We start from the raw sequence: 18605 nt of genomic DNA, 5'->3' as shown, positions 1-18605 counted from the left end.
CAGTCACAGTGAAGCCAGAGCAGTCTCACAGACTGCATCTGGCTTCACTACAGTGGTGGATTTTACCTGTGGGAGCTGCAGCCCTGCAGCCCATAGGTAAAAACCTCCACTGTATACTTGCATATATTAGGCACTAGATTTGGATTGCTTTGCAACAGCCAGGTAGGTTACAAGTTAACAGTGAACAGATACATATATAGCACCTACAGACAAGGGCGTAATTACCATAGGTGCAGGGGGTGCAGCTGCTATGGGGCCCAGAGCGGAGAGGGGCCTACTTACCCTGTCAAAGTATCATGTGCTGTATACATTTTTCAGTATGAGATGATAATTAGGGGCCCTTACAAAATGTTGCTATGGGGCCCACATGTATCTAGTTACGCCACTGCCTACAGATATACACTAGATGTACCCTGGGGGGGGGGGGGGGGGGGGGTTTGATGCAGAAGGACAGGGGAGACACAGGAACAAATATTTGCTGATTTTCAGCGCCCATGTTGTGCAACCAGAGGGTTAGACAGAAAGTAATGTTTTTGGTTTTGGTGGTTTAATCTTAATAAAAATCATAGCAGCTGTAATATTTGCATATTTCCACACAGTCACTTAAAACAAATTCACAAATGATGTTACAACCCTTTCCTCAGGTAACAAATACAGAGCTGGATGACAAGACGTCCTTTTTTTTTCACATATAACAATGCAGAACCAAACTAAAGGCCCATACACACTGGGCGACTTTGAGCTGAAAGCAGCTGAGTTTTACTGTTTGAGCTGCTTTCAGCTCGAAAGCCACCCAGTGTGTACGGGGCAGTGATGAGGACTGATGTGTACTCGCACATCATCGCTGGCCCAGCCACTCATCTGCTGGTATTAACAGCAGATGAGCGACTGGGTGGACAGCTTTCTATAGCATCCTGCTATGGAAAATCATCCATCCCTGGGAAAAATCACTAAAACTCATTGTCTATGCACTGAGCATTTTTCAGCCCATCTATTTTTTTCCCATTATCGGTCAGCATACACACTGGACAAAATTGCCATTGTGTGTGGACCTTTATACATTAAAGTAAACCAAAATGTAAAGATAACAGGATTTAACCATTGACCCCAGAGTTTCATGACGTATGTAAATGAACCTACTGTTCACTGACATTGTTTAGTTTTTGTGCCTATTGCCAATTTAAAAGGCCCTATAACCGACAGATAGTAAATAAAATGGCTTACTTTCCATATCTAGTTATGCTCGGCTTGTATTTTTCATATTGAGAACTGATTATATAAACTGCGAACATCAACCTTCATAGCGACTTTAGGTTTATCCAGAAATTCCTCCATTTGCGTGCCAAACACCATGCAAGATAACTTGTATCAGAACAAGGCGTTATTGCCATTAAAATTGCTTCAGCTTATTCAGACTCACCGATGCCTAAATACATGGCAAGTTGCGATGGTAATTAAAGGCTGCACCCTCAGGTGCAGGACTCGGTTCATCGCATATGCAAATAGACTGCATTTATCTCCTACAGATGCCACTGGATGCATTTGCATTTTAATGACAAGGAAAACATGGAAATGGCTGGGAAATCCTAAACTACCTGTATAGGCCCTATATTTTCCTATATGAATGGTTTTGGTAAAAAAAAAAAAGGAATGTCTTCTAGAGTTTATTGGTCAACTTTTAATTTTTTTTTTCACCTTTCAGGCTTTTCCACAGGTACAGAGACTTGGCACCACAACTTGTTCCAGATGACTACACAAATAAACCAGATGTGAGGATTCCTTATGAACTAATAGGCAGCATGCCAGAACTCAAGGTAAAGCATGACAGAAGCAATAACTGCAAAGGTTGCCAGGTGTCACTCTAATCCTGTGCCTCATTCATAATTTATCATGTGCTAATTTGCAGGACTGGGAAGATAATTGATGCCTAACATAATACACAGTAATGACCAAAGTTCTTCTTTAAACTACTGTACCATCTCAGTTACACATTATGCAGTAATCTGCACTCTACTTCACCTATTGCTCTTAGAGTGAACCCACACAATAAAGTTTATTTTCCAATGTTTCAGATCACAAAAATATTATAGTAAACGGAAAATGTTACCCTATTATTATTATTAATATATCATCATTCTTTATCTTTTATTTATATGGTGCTACAAGCAGGGGCATTTAAAGAGAGGAGGAGGCCCGTGTGCAGCCTTCTCGGCAAGGTCCCCTCCTCTCTGTTGGGAGTTGTGTTGGAAGCACTAGGGTCTGAGCGCTCTATTGTTTAGGCCAGGCATGTCCAAACTATGGCCCTCCAGCTGTTGTGAAACTACAAGTCCCATCATGCCTTGCCACATATTTGCTATTAGGGAATGCGAAAACTATTGCAAGGCATGCTGGAAAGTGTAGTTTCACAACAGCTGGAGGGCCACAGTTTGGACATGCCTGGTTTAGACCCTACTGTGCATGCATGAACCTCCGCTGCGCTGTGAAGTCTGAGCGCTAGAGCACTGCACCGCACACATTGCACCCATTATAGATATGCCACTGGCTACGAGTGTTCAGTAGTGCTGTACAATCTGTTGTATACTAGATCATTAATAATATCAATCTAATCCATATGCATAGATTTGGGGCACTGGTAGTATTACACCAGTTGGCATGGCATAATGGTATATTTTGTGGATGTTTGAATCAAACATATCCACAATGATAACACAGAATGTATCTCAAGAAATACCACACCTCAGGCAGGATTGTTGTATTTGATCTCAAAAAATATTTTTTGTGCGGTACTTCTCACCACATGTATACAATAAGGGAGACATTGGGGAACTGTGATCACAATATGATCACTTTTAATTTAAATTTTAACAAAGATAATTATATTGGAGCAATTAGGTCCTTAATTTTCAGAAAAGCAAACTTTGGTAAGTTTGAGGAGTCCTTAAAGGCTATAAACTGGAAGGAATTATTTAGAGGTATGGATACTACTAAAAGGTGGCTTAAGAGCAAAGTCAAATTTGAAATAGCTAAAAAAAGAGGGCATTCAAAGCGTTTAAACAAGATGGGACTCTGGGATTCTTCTCGCAATGGGTAGAATATCCACATACACCCATATAATTTTTGTTATTCGGTTTTTCTGTTTTCAAACTCCCTCCTTATCTCAAACAAGTTGTGTTAATATGGCGTATGACACATAAGATCATTGAATGGCAAGAACTAGAGGAGGATTCACCACTGTGGTATAATCCTTCATTTAAGGAATTTTTGACTTTGTCACAAGATACCTTTTGGATAAAAGTTGGAGTTTGTGGGGTGAAGCAGCTTTTTGTACAGAGAACCTTTAAAACATTTGACCAATTAAAACTAGCATTTGATATCTCTAATAGGTCACTATATAAGTACTTTCAGTTGAGAAGTGCTACTCAGACTCAGTTTGGAAGGGCCCATATTGATTTGTATGCATCTCCGATAAAAAATATTTTATTACGATTGGGATCTAGGGGACAAATCTCTAGAATTTATGGCGAACTCAATAGTCGAAGTAATTTACATATATTTGACTTGCTTAAAGAAAGATGGAAATTAGATTTAGGGGACTTTACTGATGAACAATGGACCCAAATACTAAGCTCTACCAAATATACTACCCCCTGTGTTTGGTATCAGCAGATACACTTTTATATCACACATAGGGTATATCGTACCCCATATCTCTCTATAGAGCAAATCTGAGATCCGACTCCACCTGTCCAAAATGCGGAATAGAGGGAGCGGATTTCGGGCATGTTTTATGGTCATGTCCACTAATACATGAGTATTGGACTAAGGTATGGAATGATATAGTACATACTGAACCGTCTCTCCCTGAATTTACAGTTTGCCAATGTATATTTGGACTGGATTTAGGGGAAACACACTCCTCAGCTATATATCAATATGTCCTATGCCTCACTACTCTAGCCAAGGTCCTGATAGCTAGAAAATGGTTGGCACCAGAATCTCCTAATACTGTATATATCATTGGAGGACGTTGGTCAATGAGGTATCTGGGCATGAAAGAATTATGTATAAGAATAGAGGTTCATATCAAATATATTTTTTTAAAAATGGGAGAGATGGAACACTTCGATGTTGGGAACAGACACCCCTTCTTCTAGATTATAACTGGATATGCCTGATGTATATGGTCTTAATAATCCTACTAATAAATAAATAAGTGACGGATAAAGGTTTCTAAAATAGTAAGAGTTTGGAGTCCATTGCTTAAATAATTGGAACTGTATATATACGGGTATATATGAGGTTATGAGTATATATGGGAGAGTCAAGGAAAATAAATATAATAATATGATGATAATTATAAGTTTAAACTTAAAGGGAAGATATAGAAATATATATTTTTTGTTTGTTTATTTATTTATTTAACCTTTTTTGATATTTTTTGTTTTTGTGTTAAGAATTGATATGCTAAGATACATAATGCACTCACAAATAGACACTAATGGCATCACATAAGAAAATGAGAATTATAAAATAATATAGCAAACCTATCACATAGCTATATTTAACACAGTAACTAATGAAATGACCTTTTAATTCATTTGGATCACTAAATACACATCATATTGAAAATAAAATGTACACACGAAATATGCACATAAATATATAATTTTCTCTCTTTACTATTTATTATTTTTTACTCACAAACATTAATATAGGATATACAAGAACATAGTCACTGACCATTACACAATATGCTGCTGGACAGTACAAGGGAAGAATCTTTAGAAGATCTCCCACAGATTAAATGCTTGGCTCTTGATTGCTCCCAAACTGTATGTTTGAGTGTGGAAATAGTCAAAAATAGGTACAATACGTAAATAGTAACAAATCTCCTGGCTCGGACGAAATACACCCTAGGATACTAAAATAATTGAGTTCTGTCATAGCACTATCATTATATCTGATATTCGAGGAATCAATAAACTCGGGGATGGTAAATAACTAACGTGGAACCAACATGGAAGAAAGGTAGCAAAACTAACCCTGAAAATTATAGGCCGGTCAGCCTTACATCCATTGTGGGAAAAATATTAGAAGGAATAAGAAATAGTATCCAAAATTTCTTAGAACAGGAGAAGGTGATAAGTAAGGCTCAGCATGGGTTTGTCAAAAATAGATTATGTCAAACTAATTTAATTAGCTTCTATGAGGAAGTCAGTATGGGGGCTGGACATAGGGAATTTGTTGATGTAATACTTCTTGATTTTGCTAAAGCTTTTGACACGGTGCCTCATAAAAAGTTATTAATAAAACTAAGTAATTTAGGGTTAGGAGATAAAATTTGTAATTGGATTAAAAACTGGTTGTAAAATTGGGGACAGAGCATGGTGGTAATTGGCATACATTCCAGCTGGGGTAAGGTCCAATGTGGAGTCCCACAAGGTTCAATATTTAATATATTCATTAATGATATGGAAGTGACATAGTGAGTAAAATTGCAAAATTTGCAGATTAAACAAAATTGAGTAAGGAAATTAACTCAGGTGAGGATGCGGATAAATTATAAAGTGACTTAATTAAACTGGAAAGGTGGAAAATACAGTTTAACGTTGATAAATGTAAAGTAATTCATTATGGGGAAAAAATGAACAAGCTACTTATAGGCTAAATGGAGTTTATATAGGGAATTCTGCTGTAGAGAAAGACCTGGGGGTCATCATAGAAGAAACATTGGGTAATAGTGCACACTGCTCAAGTGCAGCAGCAAAAGCAGGACACTGGCATGCATTAAAAGGGGAATGGATTCAAGGCATGCCAATGTGATAGTGCCTCTTTACAAGGCATTGGTGAGATCACACTTGTAATACTGTGTTCAGTTCTGGCACCTCACCTTAAAAAGGACATCAATTCATTGGAACAGGTACAGAGAAGGGTGACTAAGCTAGTAAAAGATCTCAAATCACTAAAATTCGAGGTGTGCGCACATTGAGTGTTAGGGGTGCACAGGCACTCCCTAATGCTGTGTCCCACCCTTATGAACACCTCTGTTGCTAACAATACCAGCAATACCCTTAATCAAAGACTTTTGAATTTAGAACTGTATTCCATTTAAAGAAGCGTCCATCAATCAATCATATGTGTGTTCGCATTGTTAATTGTACTAGACCATTGTCATATCACTAAACACCTGCGTCATCCATATATGTTTATGACTGTATTTTCATGTAGTGTTACACAGAGTAATTGGAGTATTAAAACTGAAATAGGCAGGAGATTTTGGTGTGGCTGAGAGACTTTTTATATTGTAACGAGTGCCAATAGATGATGGAAGACACGCCTGATTGGCGGTGTTAGAGAAGCCCAATAGGTGGAGCTATGCACACTCCTTTGACAGTGCACCCCTAATAAAATGTGCTGCGCATGCCTATGACTAGAATACAAAGATAGGTTAACCAAGCTGAATATGTTTTCACTGGAGAAATGGAGGTTGAGAGGTGAAATGATTAGTATGTTCAAATACAGGATTGGGAATCATAAGGAACTGGGTGATGATTTGTTCACTAACAGGCATGTACTGAGGCTCAAGGAAAATAAATTCCGTACTGAATTAAGAAGAGGATTTTTCACCATTAGAGCAGTAAAATTCTGGAACTCATTGCCGGTGAGGGTGGTTACAGCAACTACTGTTAATGAATTTAAATCAAAACTGGATATATGTTTGGCCACTAAGGGAATCCTATGACTTACTCAACTCAGTAGTTACAAGTCAAATAGGTTGAACGCAATGGACTAACATAATTTTTCAACCTTAGTTACTATGGGCCTTATTCTGGTTGGTGCGGCCGGCCCATACGCGTACGTTCCGGGGTTTTTCATGATCTGCGCATGCGTACAATCGCCAATGCGCAGGCGCGAAAACTCCACAACGCTTACGGACGGGTCTCTCCGTGCGAAAAAACCTGTACGCGAGAGTACGGGCATTGGGGGCGGCATAGTGGCGTGATGAGGGGAGCGGCCGAAATAATGAGGGAAAATGGGCGTAAATATGGGCGTACATGGGGGTGTGCACCAAAAATGAACGGTGCTACTACCGCACGATCGCCTAAAGCACCGTTCATTTCGGACACAAAACAGGCGCCCGCCAACCGCCAGCTCAGACCACCCCTACAGATACCGCATGCCAGCGTGCGCCTGGGTTTGCTAATTTACGCTGATTACTACTCAAACACATACACCTGAATGTAATAAGCAATGCTGCAGTCTATTAAGTCCAAACCATGATTTCACTACCTGCAAGCCACACACAGCACTCAAACACATTGGAAGCTTATCTTTCTATACTTCTCTACATTTAAAGGTTTGTTTAATTTAAGGTAAGAATCTTTTTAAGACCTGCTTATATATGCTAAGGTAGGTATTTGTTAAACAGTTATACACATTCACTACGTGCTTTCATAGACTTTACACAGTAGCACACTCAATCTACACAAGTCGACATGTGTCAACGTGTTCACTCTAATACAAACATAGGTTTTGTATTTATGATACAATAACATAAACCACATCTAACACCTACAAAGTATGTTTCAGCAATGTTTTAAGGCCATGCCCACTATTTTGCACACAATCTTCAATTGAGTTAATAGAAAACAATAATTGAATAACAATTAGAATAATTAATTAATTGTCAGAATTGTAGTTGAAAGGCAAGATTTGCAGGTCCATATATGTGAAGGGTATGCCAGCGTGCACGGACGTACGCTCACTCTCACGAGCGGTGACATAAGCTGAGTTTTCTAATGAAATCAATAGGGACCCGTCCGTGCAAGCTTGCGTACGCTCAGATAGCCGCAAGAAGTCGGTGGGAAGACGGACGAGAGACGTCCGTAAACGGTGGCGTACGCTCTGTTGTACGCCAGTTGTCGGAGTGTAAGGGCTGGTCCGTCCGTGTACGTTGGCGTACGCTCAATTGTACGCCACTCCCCTTCGACGTTGTTTCTGCCCGTACGTATGCGGCTGATTTGTGGGTGGACTTAACCCCAACGGCCGCGTACGGAGAGCGTACGTTAATAGTGAACGTACGCACGTTTGGCCGCTCCGATCAGAATAACCTCCTATGTTACAATGACACACAACCTTTCCATTGAAGCTGATATTTTATCTCCCTACTCCATGTCCAACCTTCTATGGTTCTAATTCCCAAGCTGTCCTATTATAATTTCTTTGTTGCCGACCATGAATGTTGCTATACGCACACACAATGTTTGTATTAAACATTAAACATTATAAGCTTTGTTTCTTCAATCTTTTGTCAACCCTTCTTCAGAATAATTTGGCATTCCCCCAAGGGGTGGATCACAGGTTGTTCCACTCTTAGACCCATCAAAATATTCCTTTCCCTTTAGATATAATGCCTCTACGTACCTCACCTGACCTGGCTAGCTTGTAGTCTAGGGACTCCCCTTCAATTATTGTACCAGTTCCTTCAGATTCACCATTTCTATCATATCCTCCTGAAAGACTCTTCTCTCCCCACTTGTGTACCCATGGAAACTTTATGTAGGCACTCCCAGACTACTAAGGACCTCATCTCTTTTATATATCAACTGCTACTCTCCTATAATCATACTCAAAACGAAGCCCATGAATTGCACATGTAAAGAGACATGGGTGACATTCTGTCCCCTGAGGATTGTCCTGAAATTAGACCGGAGGTCACTAAGAAATCTATCTCTGTATAGGTAAAGGAAAACTTTTAGAAATGTAACTTTCACTGTTATCTATTACCCAACTCTCCTCACTCAATTTACCCTAACAATACCCAGATAAATTGGGGGGGATACTAGATGACCACTAACACACAAGTTTGAGAAATAAAAAAATAAAAATAGCACATAAAAACACATATGCAAGTAAAATTAAAACAAAAACAACAAAAAATATAATTAAGAGAGGCATGTAAAGGCCCATACACACTGGGCGACTTTGAGCTAAAAGTCGCTCAAAACAGCAGGTTTGAGCGGCTTTCAGCTCAAAGCCACCCAGTGTGTATGGCCCGTCGATGAGTGGTGAGTACTACTGCGTGCTCCCGCAACATCGCCGGGAAAGCCGCTCATCTGCTGGTTATATCAGCAGATGAGCGGCTTTCAGGACAGCTTTGCATAGCGCTCCGCTATGCAACGCCGTCCTCCCCCCTCCGTCGGTGCCGGGCAGGGAGAAAGCCGTTCAGTGTGTATGCACTGAGCGGCTTTGCCCGTAGCGATGATTTTCATCATCGCTGTCCATATACACTGGACATAGTCGCCCAGGGTGTATGAACCTTAAAGGCCCCCATACACTATGCGATTTGGGCACGATTTTGCCGTGAAATCGTCTCAAATTGCATATGGAGACATCCCCTCCGACCCGATGCGCGGCCCCGTGCGTATCGGATCGGAGTCGGGAGGTCGGAGGGGCTGCACATAAGATTTGCTAAATCTTATGTGCTGCCCGGAGCCATGCTCCCCTGCAATGGGGGACCTACCAAAGCCGGGCGGAGGGCAGGGAGCCGGGCAGAGGAGGAAGCTGCTGCCATCAGTGGGAGCAGGGGGCTGCGCAGAGTACCAGGGATCCGGACAGGAGAAGACGCTGCAGCGGCAATGCATAGGAAGACATTTATTGGCTGAGACCTCTCTCAGCCAATCGCTGATTGGCTGAGAGAGGTCTCAGCCAATAAATGGCTTCCTACGCGTTTGTATGGTTTTTTGGGGGGAAAGTCCTGTTCTGTTCCCACCACTCACGCTGCCGCTGCAGCGTCTTCTCCTGCCCGGCTCCCTGGTACTCTGCGCCACCCCCCTTGCTCCCTGCCCAGCAGCTTCTTGCCCGGCTCTCTGCGCCCCCGCCCGCCCGTTCTCTGGTCGTGGGCATATCTCCGCTGCTGTCCCCCGCTCCCATTGTCCCTGCAGCTCCCCGGGAGTTGAATGTGATAAATCGCATGTGATTTATCACATGCAAAACTTGGCACATGAAGTGCCATCGCATGTGATCCCTCCCGGGGAGCTGCCGGGACAATCAGGTGCGACTTGTCCTTATGACAAGCCGGACTAAGGTATGGGAGGACTAAGTCATACCAGGGAAGTGAGAAAACCACTGGTCCCAGACAGTGTGATATTTAGCAACTATATCATGAAGAATAGCAGTAATATATTTAATCAATGCCAAGTACTATATTTTATATACTAAAGCTCAAACAGGAAGATGGAAGCTCTGCACTGAGTTAACTACTCACACCATGTATGAATTCAAACTGCTTCTTTAATTAGTAAATAAAATATATTTATTCCAGTAATAATAAAGACAATTTGATATGGTTAATATTTATATATTTGATATTTTATGCATTTGATGTATGTTTTCTATTTGTGGTGGCCAATATAACAAATTATCTTTATTATTACTGGAATAAATATATTTTATTTACTAATTAAAGAAGCAGTTTGAATTCATACATGGTGTGAGTAGTAAACTCAGCGCAGAGCTTCCATCTTCCTGTTTGGTCTTGTACTAATTGAAGTTGTTTAATCACCGGTATCTTCATTTAGTTCTTGAATTAGCGCCTAATAATTGAGTGGCTTTATATACTAAAGCTGGCATTGAAGGAGCAGAAGGCTGATTCCACTGTGTAGCAATGAGAAGTTTAGCTGCAGTAAAAAATATGGAGATACAGTAGTTTATCGTGAGGCTTATCTGATATCAATCAGATCCTTAGGGTAGATGAGATTGATCATGCTACAAGCCAGAGAGAACTTCATCCCAATAAGTAGACATCAAGGGAAATTCCTACCAAATATGCATAAAAGTGAATTTATTCCCACAGTTCCTCCAGAAAAGGTCTGTAGATGTCAGGAAAATATAAGCTAATTTGTCAGGATAGATACCAATTTGAGTAAACTTCAAAATAGTTTTCTTTGATGTTAGTGTTGATAGAAGAGTTAGCTATCCTTAGGGGTATATACATGGGCTGGAGACTGGACAATTTTGACTAAGCATTTTTGACTAATCGCGATGTTGCTGCCAGAGATAAGCAAATGGCCATCCCTAGAAGCAGCCCACATGTACAGCTGAATAGACACTGCAGTGTCTAGTCAAAATATTGTTGCTTGCAGTTTCTGTGTGGCTGGGCGATAGCGACGCTACTGACCACTGTGTACACACGGGGTGATTAAGGCAAACCTTCTAAGCAGTTTTGAAGATGTAGTCAAAATTGCTTAGAAGAATTGGCCCCTGTGTACATGGCTTTAGTCGGATATCTGTTCAGTCCTCCTCTTCTATACTAATCCCAAAGTCTGTTTCCCAAGCCCTTTAAAAAGATTCTTTATATGTGTTTGGTTGAGTATTTAAAAGAGAGCAGAAAATAGAAATGGCACCTGATTTTGTGTGTCTTACTTGTGGACTGAATAAAACTCTTTAAGTGCGTATATTCAAAATGATGCGCAGTCTCTGAAAAATTTTGACGGGCAAAGTCACCAGATATATTTATTATTTCTTTATTTACAGTTTCTTACATAGCGCAGCAGATTCCGTTGCGCTTTACAATAGTACACAATGATAAAACAAACTGGGTAACAACAGACAGACTTGGAGGTAAGAGAGCCCTGCTGCAAGCTTACAATCTATAGGAACATAGGAGGGAAACACAAGGACAGGCACCAGTAATAGCATAGCAGTCCCACCAAGGTGCAGGTCCAGAAGAAAAGCTATATAATACAAGTGCCTCAGAGGGTTATGCCTGTAGAACATAAATATGATAGGCTTGCCTGAAGAGGTGAGTTTTCAGGGAACGCTTGAAAGTTTGGAGGCTAGTGGAGAGTCTTAGTGTGTGTGTGTGTGTGTGTGTGTGTGTGTGTGTGTGTGTGTGTGTGTAAGGGCATTCCATAGGATGGGAGCAGCCCGATGAAAGTCCTGTAATAGTGAATGAGAGCTAGTGATCCGTGCAGAAAAGAGGTGCAGATCTTATGCAGAGCGTAGCGGTCGAGATGGAAGATATTTTGTGATAAGTAAAGAGATATATGCTGGTGCAGTATGGTTAATAGCTTTACATGTGAGTAGAAGTATTTTATATTGAATATGGTAAAATACAGATGTCCCTAGTAGTGCTTTTAGCAAGAATTTTTTTTTTCACCTTCTGGAATGTATGGTTTTTGGAATAATTTGGATAACGGATATTTGAATAAGGGATTTACAGTGCTCATAGGGACAAAGCCCACCTGGTCTGGGTGAATGAGTTGTAATAAATATATGTTCAACCTATTAGCTATAACCTTCGCAAATAATTTAATGCCAGCATTTAGTAATGCGATTGGTCTATAATTGGTGCTGGGATCACCAGCAAATCATGTTTGAAATCGGTCTCCCTGCATAATCTTGTTAAACAGAGAGACCAAATGAGGGGACAATAGTCTGGTAAAAGTCTTATAATAAGATGTTGGGAAGCCATCGGGGCCTGGTGCCTAAGATGGTTTTTGTGATTTCAAAGCCTTGTCTACCTCTTTAGCAGAGATTTGGGAGTTAAGCATAGAAACAGCAGAATTAGACAATTTAGGAAGATTACAAGAGTCCAAATATGTTTAAATAAGTGAATATGATGGGTTAGGAGATTATATAAATTATACTAAACTATAGTTATCAAAAAATGTTTTATTGTTAACCAGTGGGTCATAGCTTAAAGCACCAGTTCTGCAAGACCACGATAGTCTGTAAGATTCTCTTGGCTTTCATCCTAGATGATTTAGGATACCTCTGTCTAAATCCGGGGACAAAATGGTGTTAAAATCCTCTCCCACAAGTAGCAAACCTCTGCATCATTTTGGAATTTGAGCAAATAACATATGAAAATAAAAAACGGCTTGGTCACCACTTGATGTTCCAATTGACTCACTAAAATAATATACCTCCTATCATTATCAAATCTCTCTGAAAGGATCTGTAAAGAAACAGAAGCTGGCACCAATAGAGCAACCCCATTTTTAGAACAGTGTTGTATGCTGTGCCCAAATTTGTATATTATGTATTTTCATAAAACAGATAAAAAAAAAAATTACAAAAGTAAAACACAGAATGAATCAAAATGCTGAATACATACAGATAAACACTGGGGAATGTTACAGTATACATATAAATATTAAAGATATTAATGGACTTCTGTCCCATCTTCTACATGCGCAGTGGGAGCTCAGGAGCACATGTGTGTGTGTGTATCCTTTTGCTGTGATGCATTAGACAAGTTTATAGGTGTCGAAGAGCGGAGGTGAATGGGGGGGAGGCCAGGAGCGAGTGGGAGAGAAAGTTTAAATGGTTCTGGTGAATGGCGTGTCAGAATCACTAGTTGTACAATATGAATAACAGAAGAGCCTCATTCAGACCTGCTCGCTAGGCTGCTTATATTTGCTGCCTTGCAAGCAGGTAAAAGCTGCCCTGCTGAATGCACACCCACATTGCAGAGCGAACCTTCTATCCTGAGTTTGCACGTGTGCATATTCATGCATGCACAAACCCACACCATCGGCCGGGGGAGCGAATACGGACCTGAGCCATCAGGTCTGAATCGCCCCCAAACTGACATATACATACATTATGGATAGCCTTGGTTTGTATTGGCCTAGTTGAAATAACCAAATGTATATTTCGTTTCAGGATAACCCATTCCGCCAGCGGATAGCTGAAGTATTCTCTGAGGATGGGGATGGAAATATGACACTGGATGATTTTCTAGACATGTTCTCTGTGCTTAGTGAAATGGCTCCGCGTGACCTTAAAGCTTACTATGCATTCAAAATATATGGTTTGTTTGACATTTTTCATTATGTATTTACAACAAACTGAGTATTTCCAGACAGCAAGCTTACAATCTATAGGGCAATAGGCATTGATACACAAATGTATTGCATAATGAACCTTATTCTGGTTGACCACCAAATGAGAAGGGGACCGATGCTTCAGGTCAAGATACTGTAGGTTAGCATCAGTATGTATGGTGTGTGTGTGTGTGTGTGTGTGTGTGTAATTAAGTTATACTAGTGTGTAAGGCCATGTGGATTTTAGTTGCCATGAAATTCTATGTAATCTATGTGCCACATATACTCCCCACATGGCATTCCGTCCTTGCCATATGCCCTCTGCCTGCCACTCATATCTCTAACCTACAGCCTAAACATGGCTTAGTTCCACATCTGGGGCCCACAGAATGAAGGACATGAGCTTATTTCATTTTTAGAAAAGTTATTATTCCCTATGATAATTTTTTCATGTTATAAAGTAGAGGATAAGTAAGTCACAGGGTCATAGAGCAGAGGGGGGCCCATGTGAAAGCTCACTGGTCATATGGCATCTGGTCTCCATTTTACAGCCTACCTACAACACTGTCAACGTTATCTCTTAACCTGTCTCTTTGCATGCCTTGTCTATATATTAGAAATCCCAAAGTCTGCTTCCCCCTTCCATTTATTCTATTTTGTCTCCCAGATTTCAATAATGATGACTACATATGTAAATCAGACCTAGAGAAGACACTGAACAAACTTACCCGGAATGAGTTGACACCAGAGGAAGTGTGTCTGGTGTGTGAGAAGGTGATAGATGAAGCGGACGTAGACAATGATGGAAAGCTGTCTTTGGAAGATTTCCAGCATATGATTGTTAGAGCGCCAGACTTTCTGAGGTACCATAAAATATATTACTGTGAGATATTGATGCTGTAAGAGATTGGTACAATGTATGTGTAATTAGGATACTAATCACAACCATCACAATCACACCCCACCATGTTGGGGAGGTCTCCAGGGAATTCCAGCCCTGGGGTTACCAGTTTATAGCCGTATAATGTAATTGCAGGGAGATCATGTCATGTGTCTCATCGTGCTATGGCATTACCCTTCTGCTGGATGATCCCAGTGTTGGATTAGTTGAAAAATAAGGAGACCCCACTTGTAAAAATCTGGTTGTATGTAAAACCTTCAAACACCCCCATAGTGACCAGGTGTTCAAAATTCGCCATGTGTTAACATGCCAGGCCACACATGTCATTTATTTACTTTTTTGCCCATGCAATTTATGCTATGTAGGAAAGACCATCCGCACTGCCGACGAGGATTGTGGGGGTATGAAAAGGTCGGAGGACGCGTACCGCCGCCCCTCGCGGGCTCGCTGCGCTCGCCACGCTTCGGGTTGGCGTTGATAGTAGGGTGGCTTTAACAATGTGGGTCATTTAGCCATCAGGGTGGGTATACAATTAAAAATGGGGTCTGGGGGTCCATTTCACATATGAAACAGGCATCTGGGTGCCTGTACATATTAAAATCGCATCAAATCGCATCGCATGCAATACAATAGCATACAATGCAACAGCGATTTTCTCTTCAAGGGAATTTCAAGGGAAATCGCATCAAATCGCATCAAATCGCATGCTTAGGGTACTGGCATACAATTTCAACATCGGGCGCCCAGATAAGTCACAAGTACCAAATAAATCACTCAAAAACAACTTTAAAATAAAGCTTATTTTATGGAAAGTACATTTTGGATCATTACAGGTTCATGAACCCGGTTCCTGATTATGTCATATTTAATGAGAGTTCCTGATATTTCTTGCTGAAAAATAGCACTGCCTAGAAGAAATTACACAAAATGGTGTGATTGCAATGTAGAGTAGGGTCCCTATAACACAGTTAGGTCCATGTATTTTTCCCATCCACAATTGTACCAGATGAGTCAGCCATGTTGGGTGCACTATGAAAGGTTACACTGTGGTGGTTGAGCCATATAAGGACCCAATGCATATATAGGAAAGCGGATGCTTGTGTAGTAGTATGATATACAGTGTATGGAAACAGCCACGTGAAGCACATCCTGCCCACAGAGAAACCATCTGGGGTACACTGCATAGGTCACTGTTGGCAAGGTTTGCAATCTGTGGAGGTATATATTACAGGAATACCACACTGTGAGGTGGAAGTACACTGTTAAAGGGGACGAAAAGGACATGATAAAAAGCACTTTTGCAGGGGACCACAGAAGGGAGGAAATTATGGAATCATTATTTTGATAAAGTCATAAATGTCTTGGTCTCAAGAGAGCAAAATGGGTGGGTGTGAGAAAGTGGGGAGTACATTTGAGTACACTAGAAGTGTTGTTACATAGGCTGACTCTGGTGCTTTCGCCCACAACTCCCTGCCTGGGAACAGTCCGGTGATCTCATATGTAGGGATACGTATACGTAGGCCCTATCTCCTCATGTGCTTTTCTAAGAATATATCTCTGCCATTGTTATAATTGTGTCATTGTCCGCTGCTGCAACTGACAGTTATTTACCATGTACTTGTCCTAATTTGCAAAGGCGGATTGGTCCACCGGGAAACCAGGCAATTTCCGGGTGGGCCGGACCAGATATCCCTCCGGCTGGGCCGCCTAGCTTGGTTCCAGGGCTGCCGGAACCAAGCGGCCGCAGCCTGGTCACAAAGTGCAGCATTGCCCAAAACAAATATGGCCGCCACATATATGCATATATTATATGCATATATGCGGCGGCCATATTTGTTTTGGGCAATGGTCAGCACCCCCCCCTGGGGTGTAGCGTCAGCACCCCTGCTTCCCCCGGGCTGTAGCGTCAAACCCCCTCCCATTCCTGGGCCGGATATCTATCCCAATCCGCCCCTGCTCATTTGCATTTGTACTGTAAATCGTTATTTTCTTGTTTCTTTGTTTTTTTGCTCATCTATGTATTGTCAGGAGCTGTGGAACCCTTGTGGTGCCATCTAAATAAATAATAATAAAGTAGGGATAGAAAAGGCAACATAATGATTCTGAGTTTTGTGGTTGTAATACAGTCCTTCTATAGTAATGTTGGTTTGTTTCACTTCTGTTTTCCTTCAGTTTAACACTGCTATTAATTTTAAGCTGACCCTTTCTAGATATACCCTTAATATACTAGACACCCTAGCGTCCAAATCTAAATAGGAAGTGATGATCTTATTTGACATAAAGCAATAGTCATGGAGGATTTTGTATACCTGTTTATCTAGAACTGGCTTATAGAAATATTTAACTTTTCTAATATTTTTCTTTTCTTTTCTTAAACAGCACATTTCATATCCGGATTTAATATCTCCACAACCAAAGAGAGATTCGCCTTTCATGGGTCCAATTTTATACATACATTTATGTGGAAATCTAACAAATACAATTCTGTTTCAAGTCTACCAGCTGAGCCAAATCCAGTAGCACCTAACTAATATGAAACAAGAAATGATGGAATTTTTAATATCAATGAATCAAAATTTGTACCAAACATTTGGTGCATCCTGCTGCTGCTGCCGCAAAAAAATGTCCATTAAAGCTATGTTTTTCTAGTAACTTCCAACATTCCTAATCTGGAAATCAGGACATTTTAGAAAAAGGGCTGATTCAGCAAAATCATAACATGTCCATATAAACAGAACCTCATTGCTAAAATGTGAAGACCCATCTATTCTGCTGCATTGATAATGTCTTCCAAAAACTGATCTATTGAGGGACAAACTGTGTCATGGCATCAAGTTACAGTTTTGGAAAATGTTTACAGAACCACATCAAAGGTACATCATACTTTAATTGTAGTGTTCTAGATGAACACTCAAATGTTTCCCCAGGCCTCCCCAACTTAAATTTGTTTTTCAGGAGACAAGTTCAAAATCTTAGTAAGTGTGAAATGAGCATTTAGTCTAGAAACACCCCAAACTTCAAGACAAATATTGGGAAGACACAGAAGGTGATTTAAAATTATCCAATGATTTACATCACCCAAATTTTGTGTAGTCTGTAAGCTCTCAGGAGAAGGGCCCTCCACCTTGCTGTTTAGTCCCTGGACTATGCTGGTCTCTAGTGCACTCTTGTGGGTATATTTGTTAAAGATTAATTTGCAGTTTCAGTCCATTTGAGTTGATTTGGTTGTGCATTTGAGAATTGGGTATTTATTAAATACAATGCCGACTCAAAATCCCCTTAAAATCACCAGAAATTCGACTTCAAATACAAATAGAACTTCAAGCAGATCATCAGTACTTTCCCATAGACATCAATGGAATTAGCTCATTTACTAACAGACAATTAAAAAAAAAACCTTGACCAAAAATCACCATTTGCAATAGAACCATAAGTAGTTCTATGTGATTTTAAAGTGGAATTGTCTGAAATGCAATATGATGGAAAAACACATGAGAGAGAAGCATGTGGGGTGCTCTGGCTTAGCACAGCAATGATTAAAAAAAATGGATATGCAAATTAGCCCAGAAATGAAAATGTTTGTGGGTAATACAGTGCATATGTCATACTGTATGAATGTTTTTATATAAAAAAGACTTTTAGTAAATCATCTATTTGAATAGAAAGACTGTTGTCAATTTTTGGGGGATGTTGGTTCTATTCTGACCAATTTTTAAATAATCCGCAAAACGACTTTCATTAAATATACACCTGAATGTCTATAATCCTTTCTGACTGCCCGGAAGAGGGCATCCGGTCATTCAGTCATACTGTTTTAACTGTCACTCACTTCATTGCTCACTAGTCATTTTTGTTCTTGTATGGACTGTTTT

At 40.4% G+C, this 18605-nt stretch overlaps 1 protein-coding gene across 1 annotated transcript; it reads left to right on the top strand.

The window, feature by feature from the left end:
- The first annotated feature begins 1117 nt into the window (after nt 1-1117).
- CIB3 (calcium and integrin binding family member 3) lies at nt 1118-17134 on the top strand. The gene is made up of 5 exons (XM_083179112.1): nt 1118-1122; nt 1703-1814; nt 13672-13819; nt 14500-14695; nt 17113-17134. Exons 1-5 carry the CDS (start codon nt 1118-1120, stop codon nt 17132-17134), a joined length of 483 nt encoding a protein of 160 aa, XP_083035238.1.
- Nucleotides 17135-18605: the final 1471 nt, after the last annotated feature.

Source organism: Crinia signifera, chromosome 1 (genome assembly GCF_055691185.1).
Source record: "Crinia signifera chromosome 1, ASM5569118v1, whole genome shotgun sequence".
In the NCBI taxonomy this organism is placed as follows: domain Eukaryota; kingdom Metazoa; phylum Chordata; class Amphibia; order Anura; family Myobatrachidae; genus Crinia; species Crinia signifera.
This window is presented reverse-complemented; position numbering and strand designations above follow the sequence as displayed.

Excerpts from the sequence above, each read along its gene's own strand:
- CIB3 (XM_083179112.1), top strand. Across the intron at positions 13,820-14,499 it reads CTATGCATTCAAAATATATG|ATTTCAATAATGATGACTAC; the intron begins GTTTGTTTGACA and ends TTTGTCTCCCAG. Across the intron at positions 14,696-17,112 it reads AGAGCGCCAGACTTTCTGAG|CACATTTCATATCCGGATTT; the intron begins GTACCATAAAAT and ends TTTCTTAAACAG.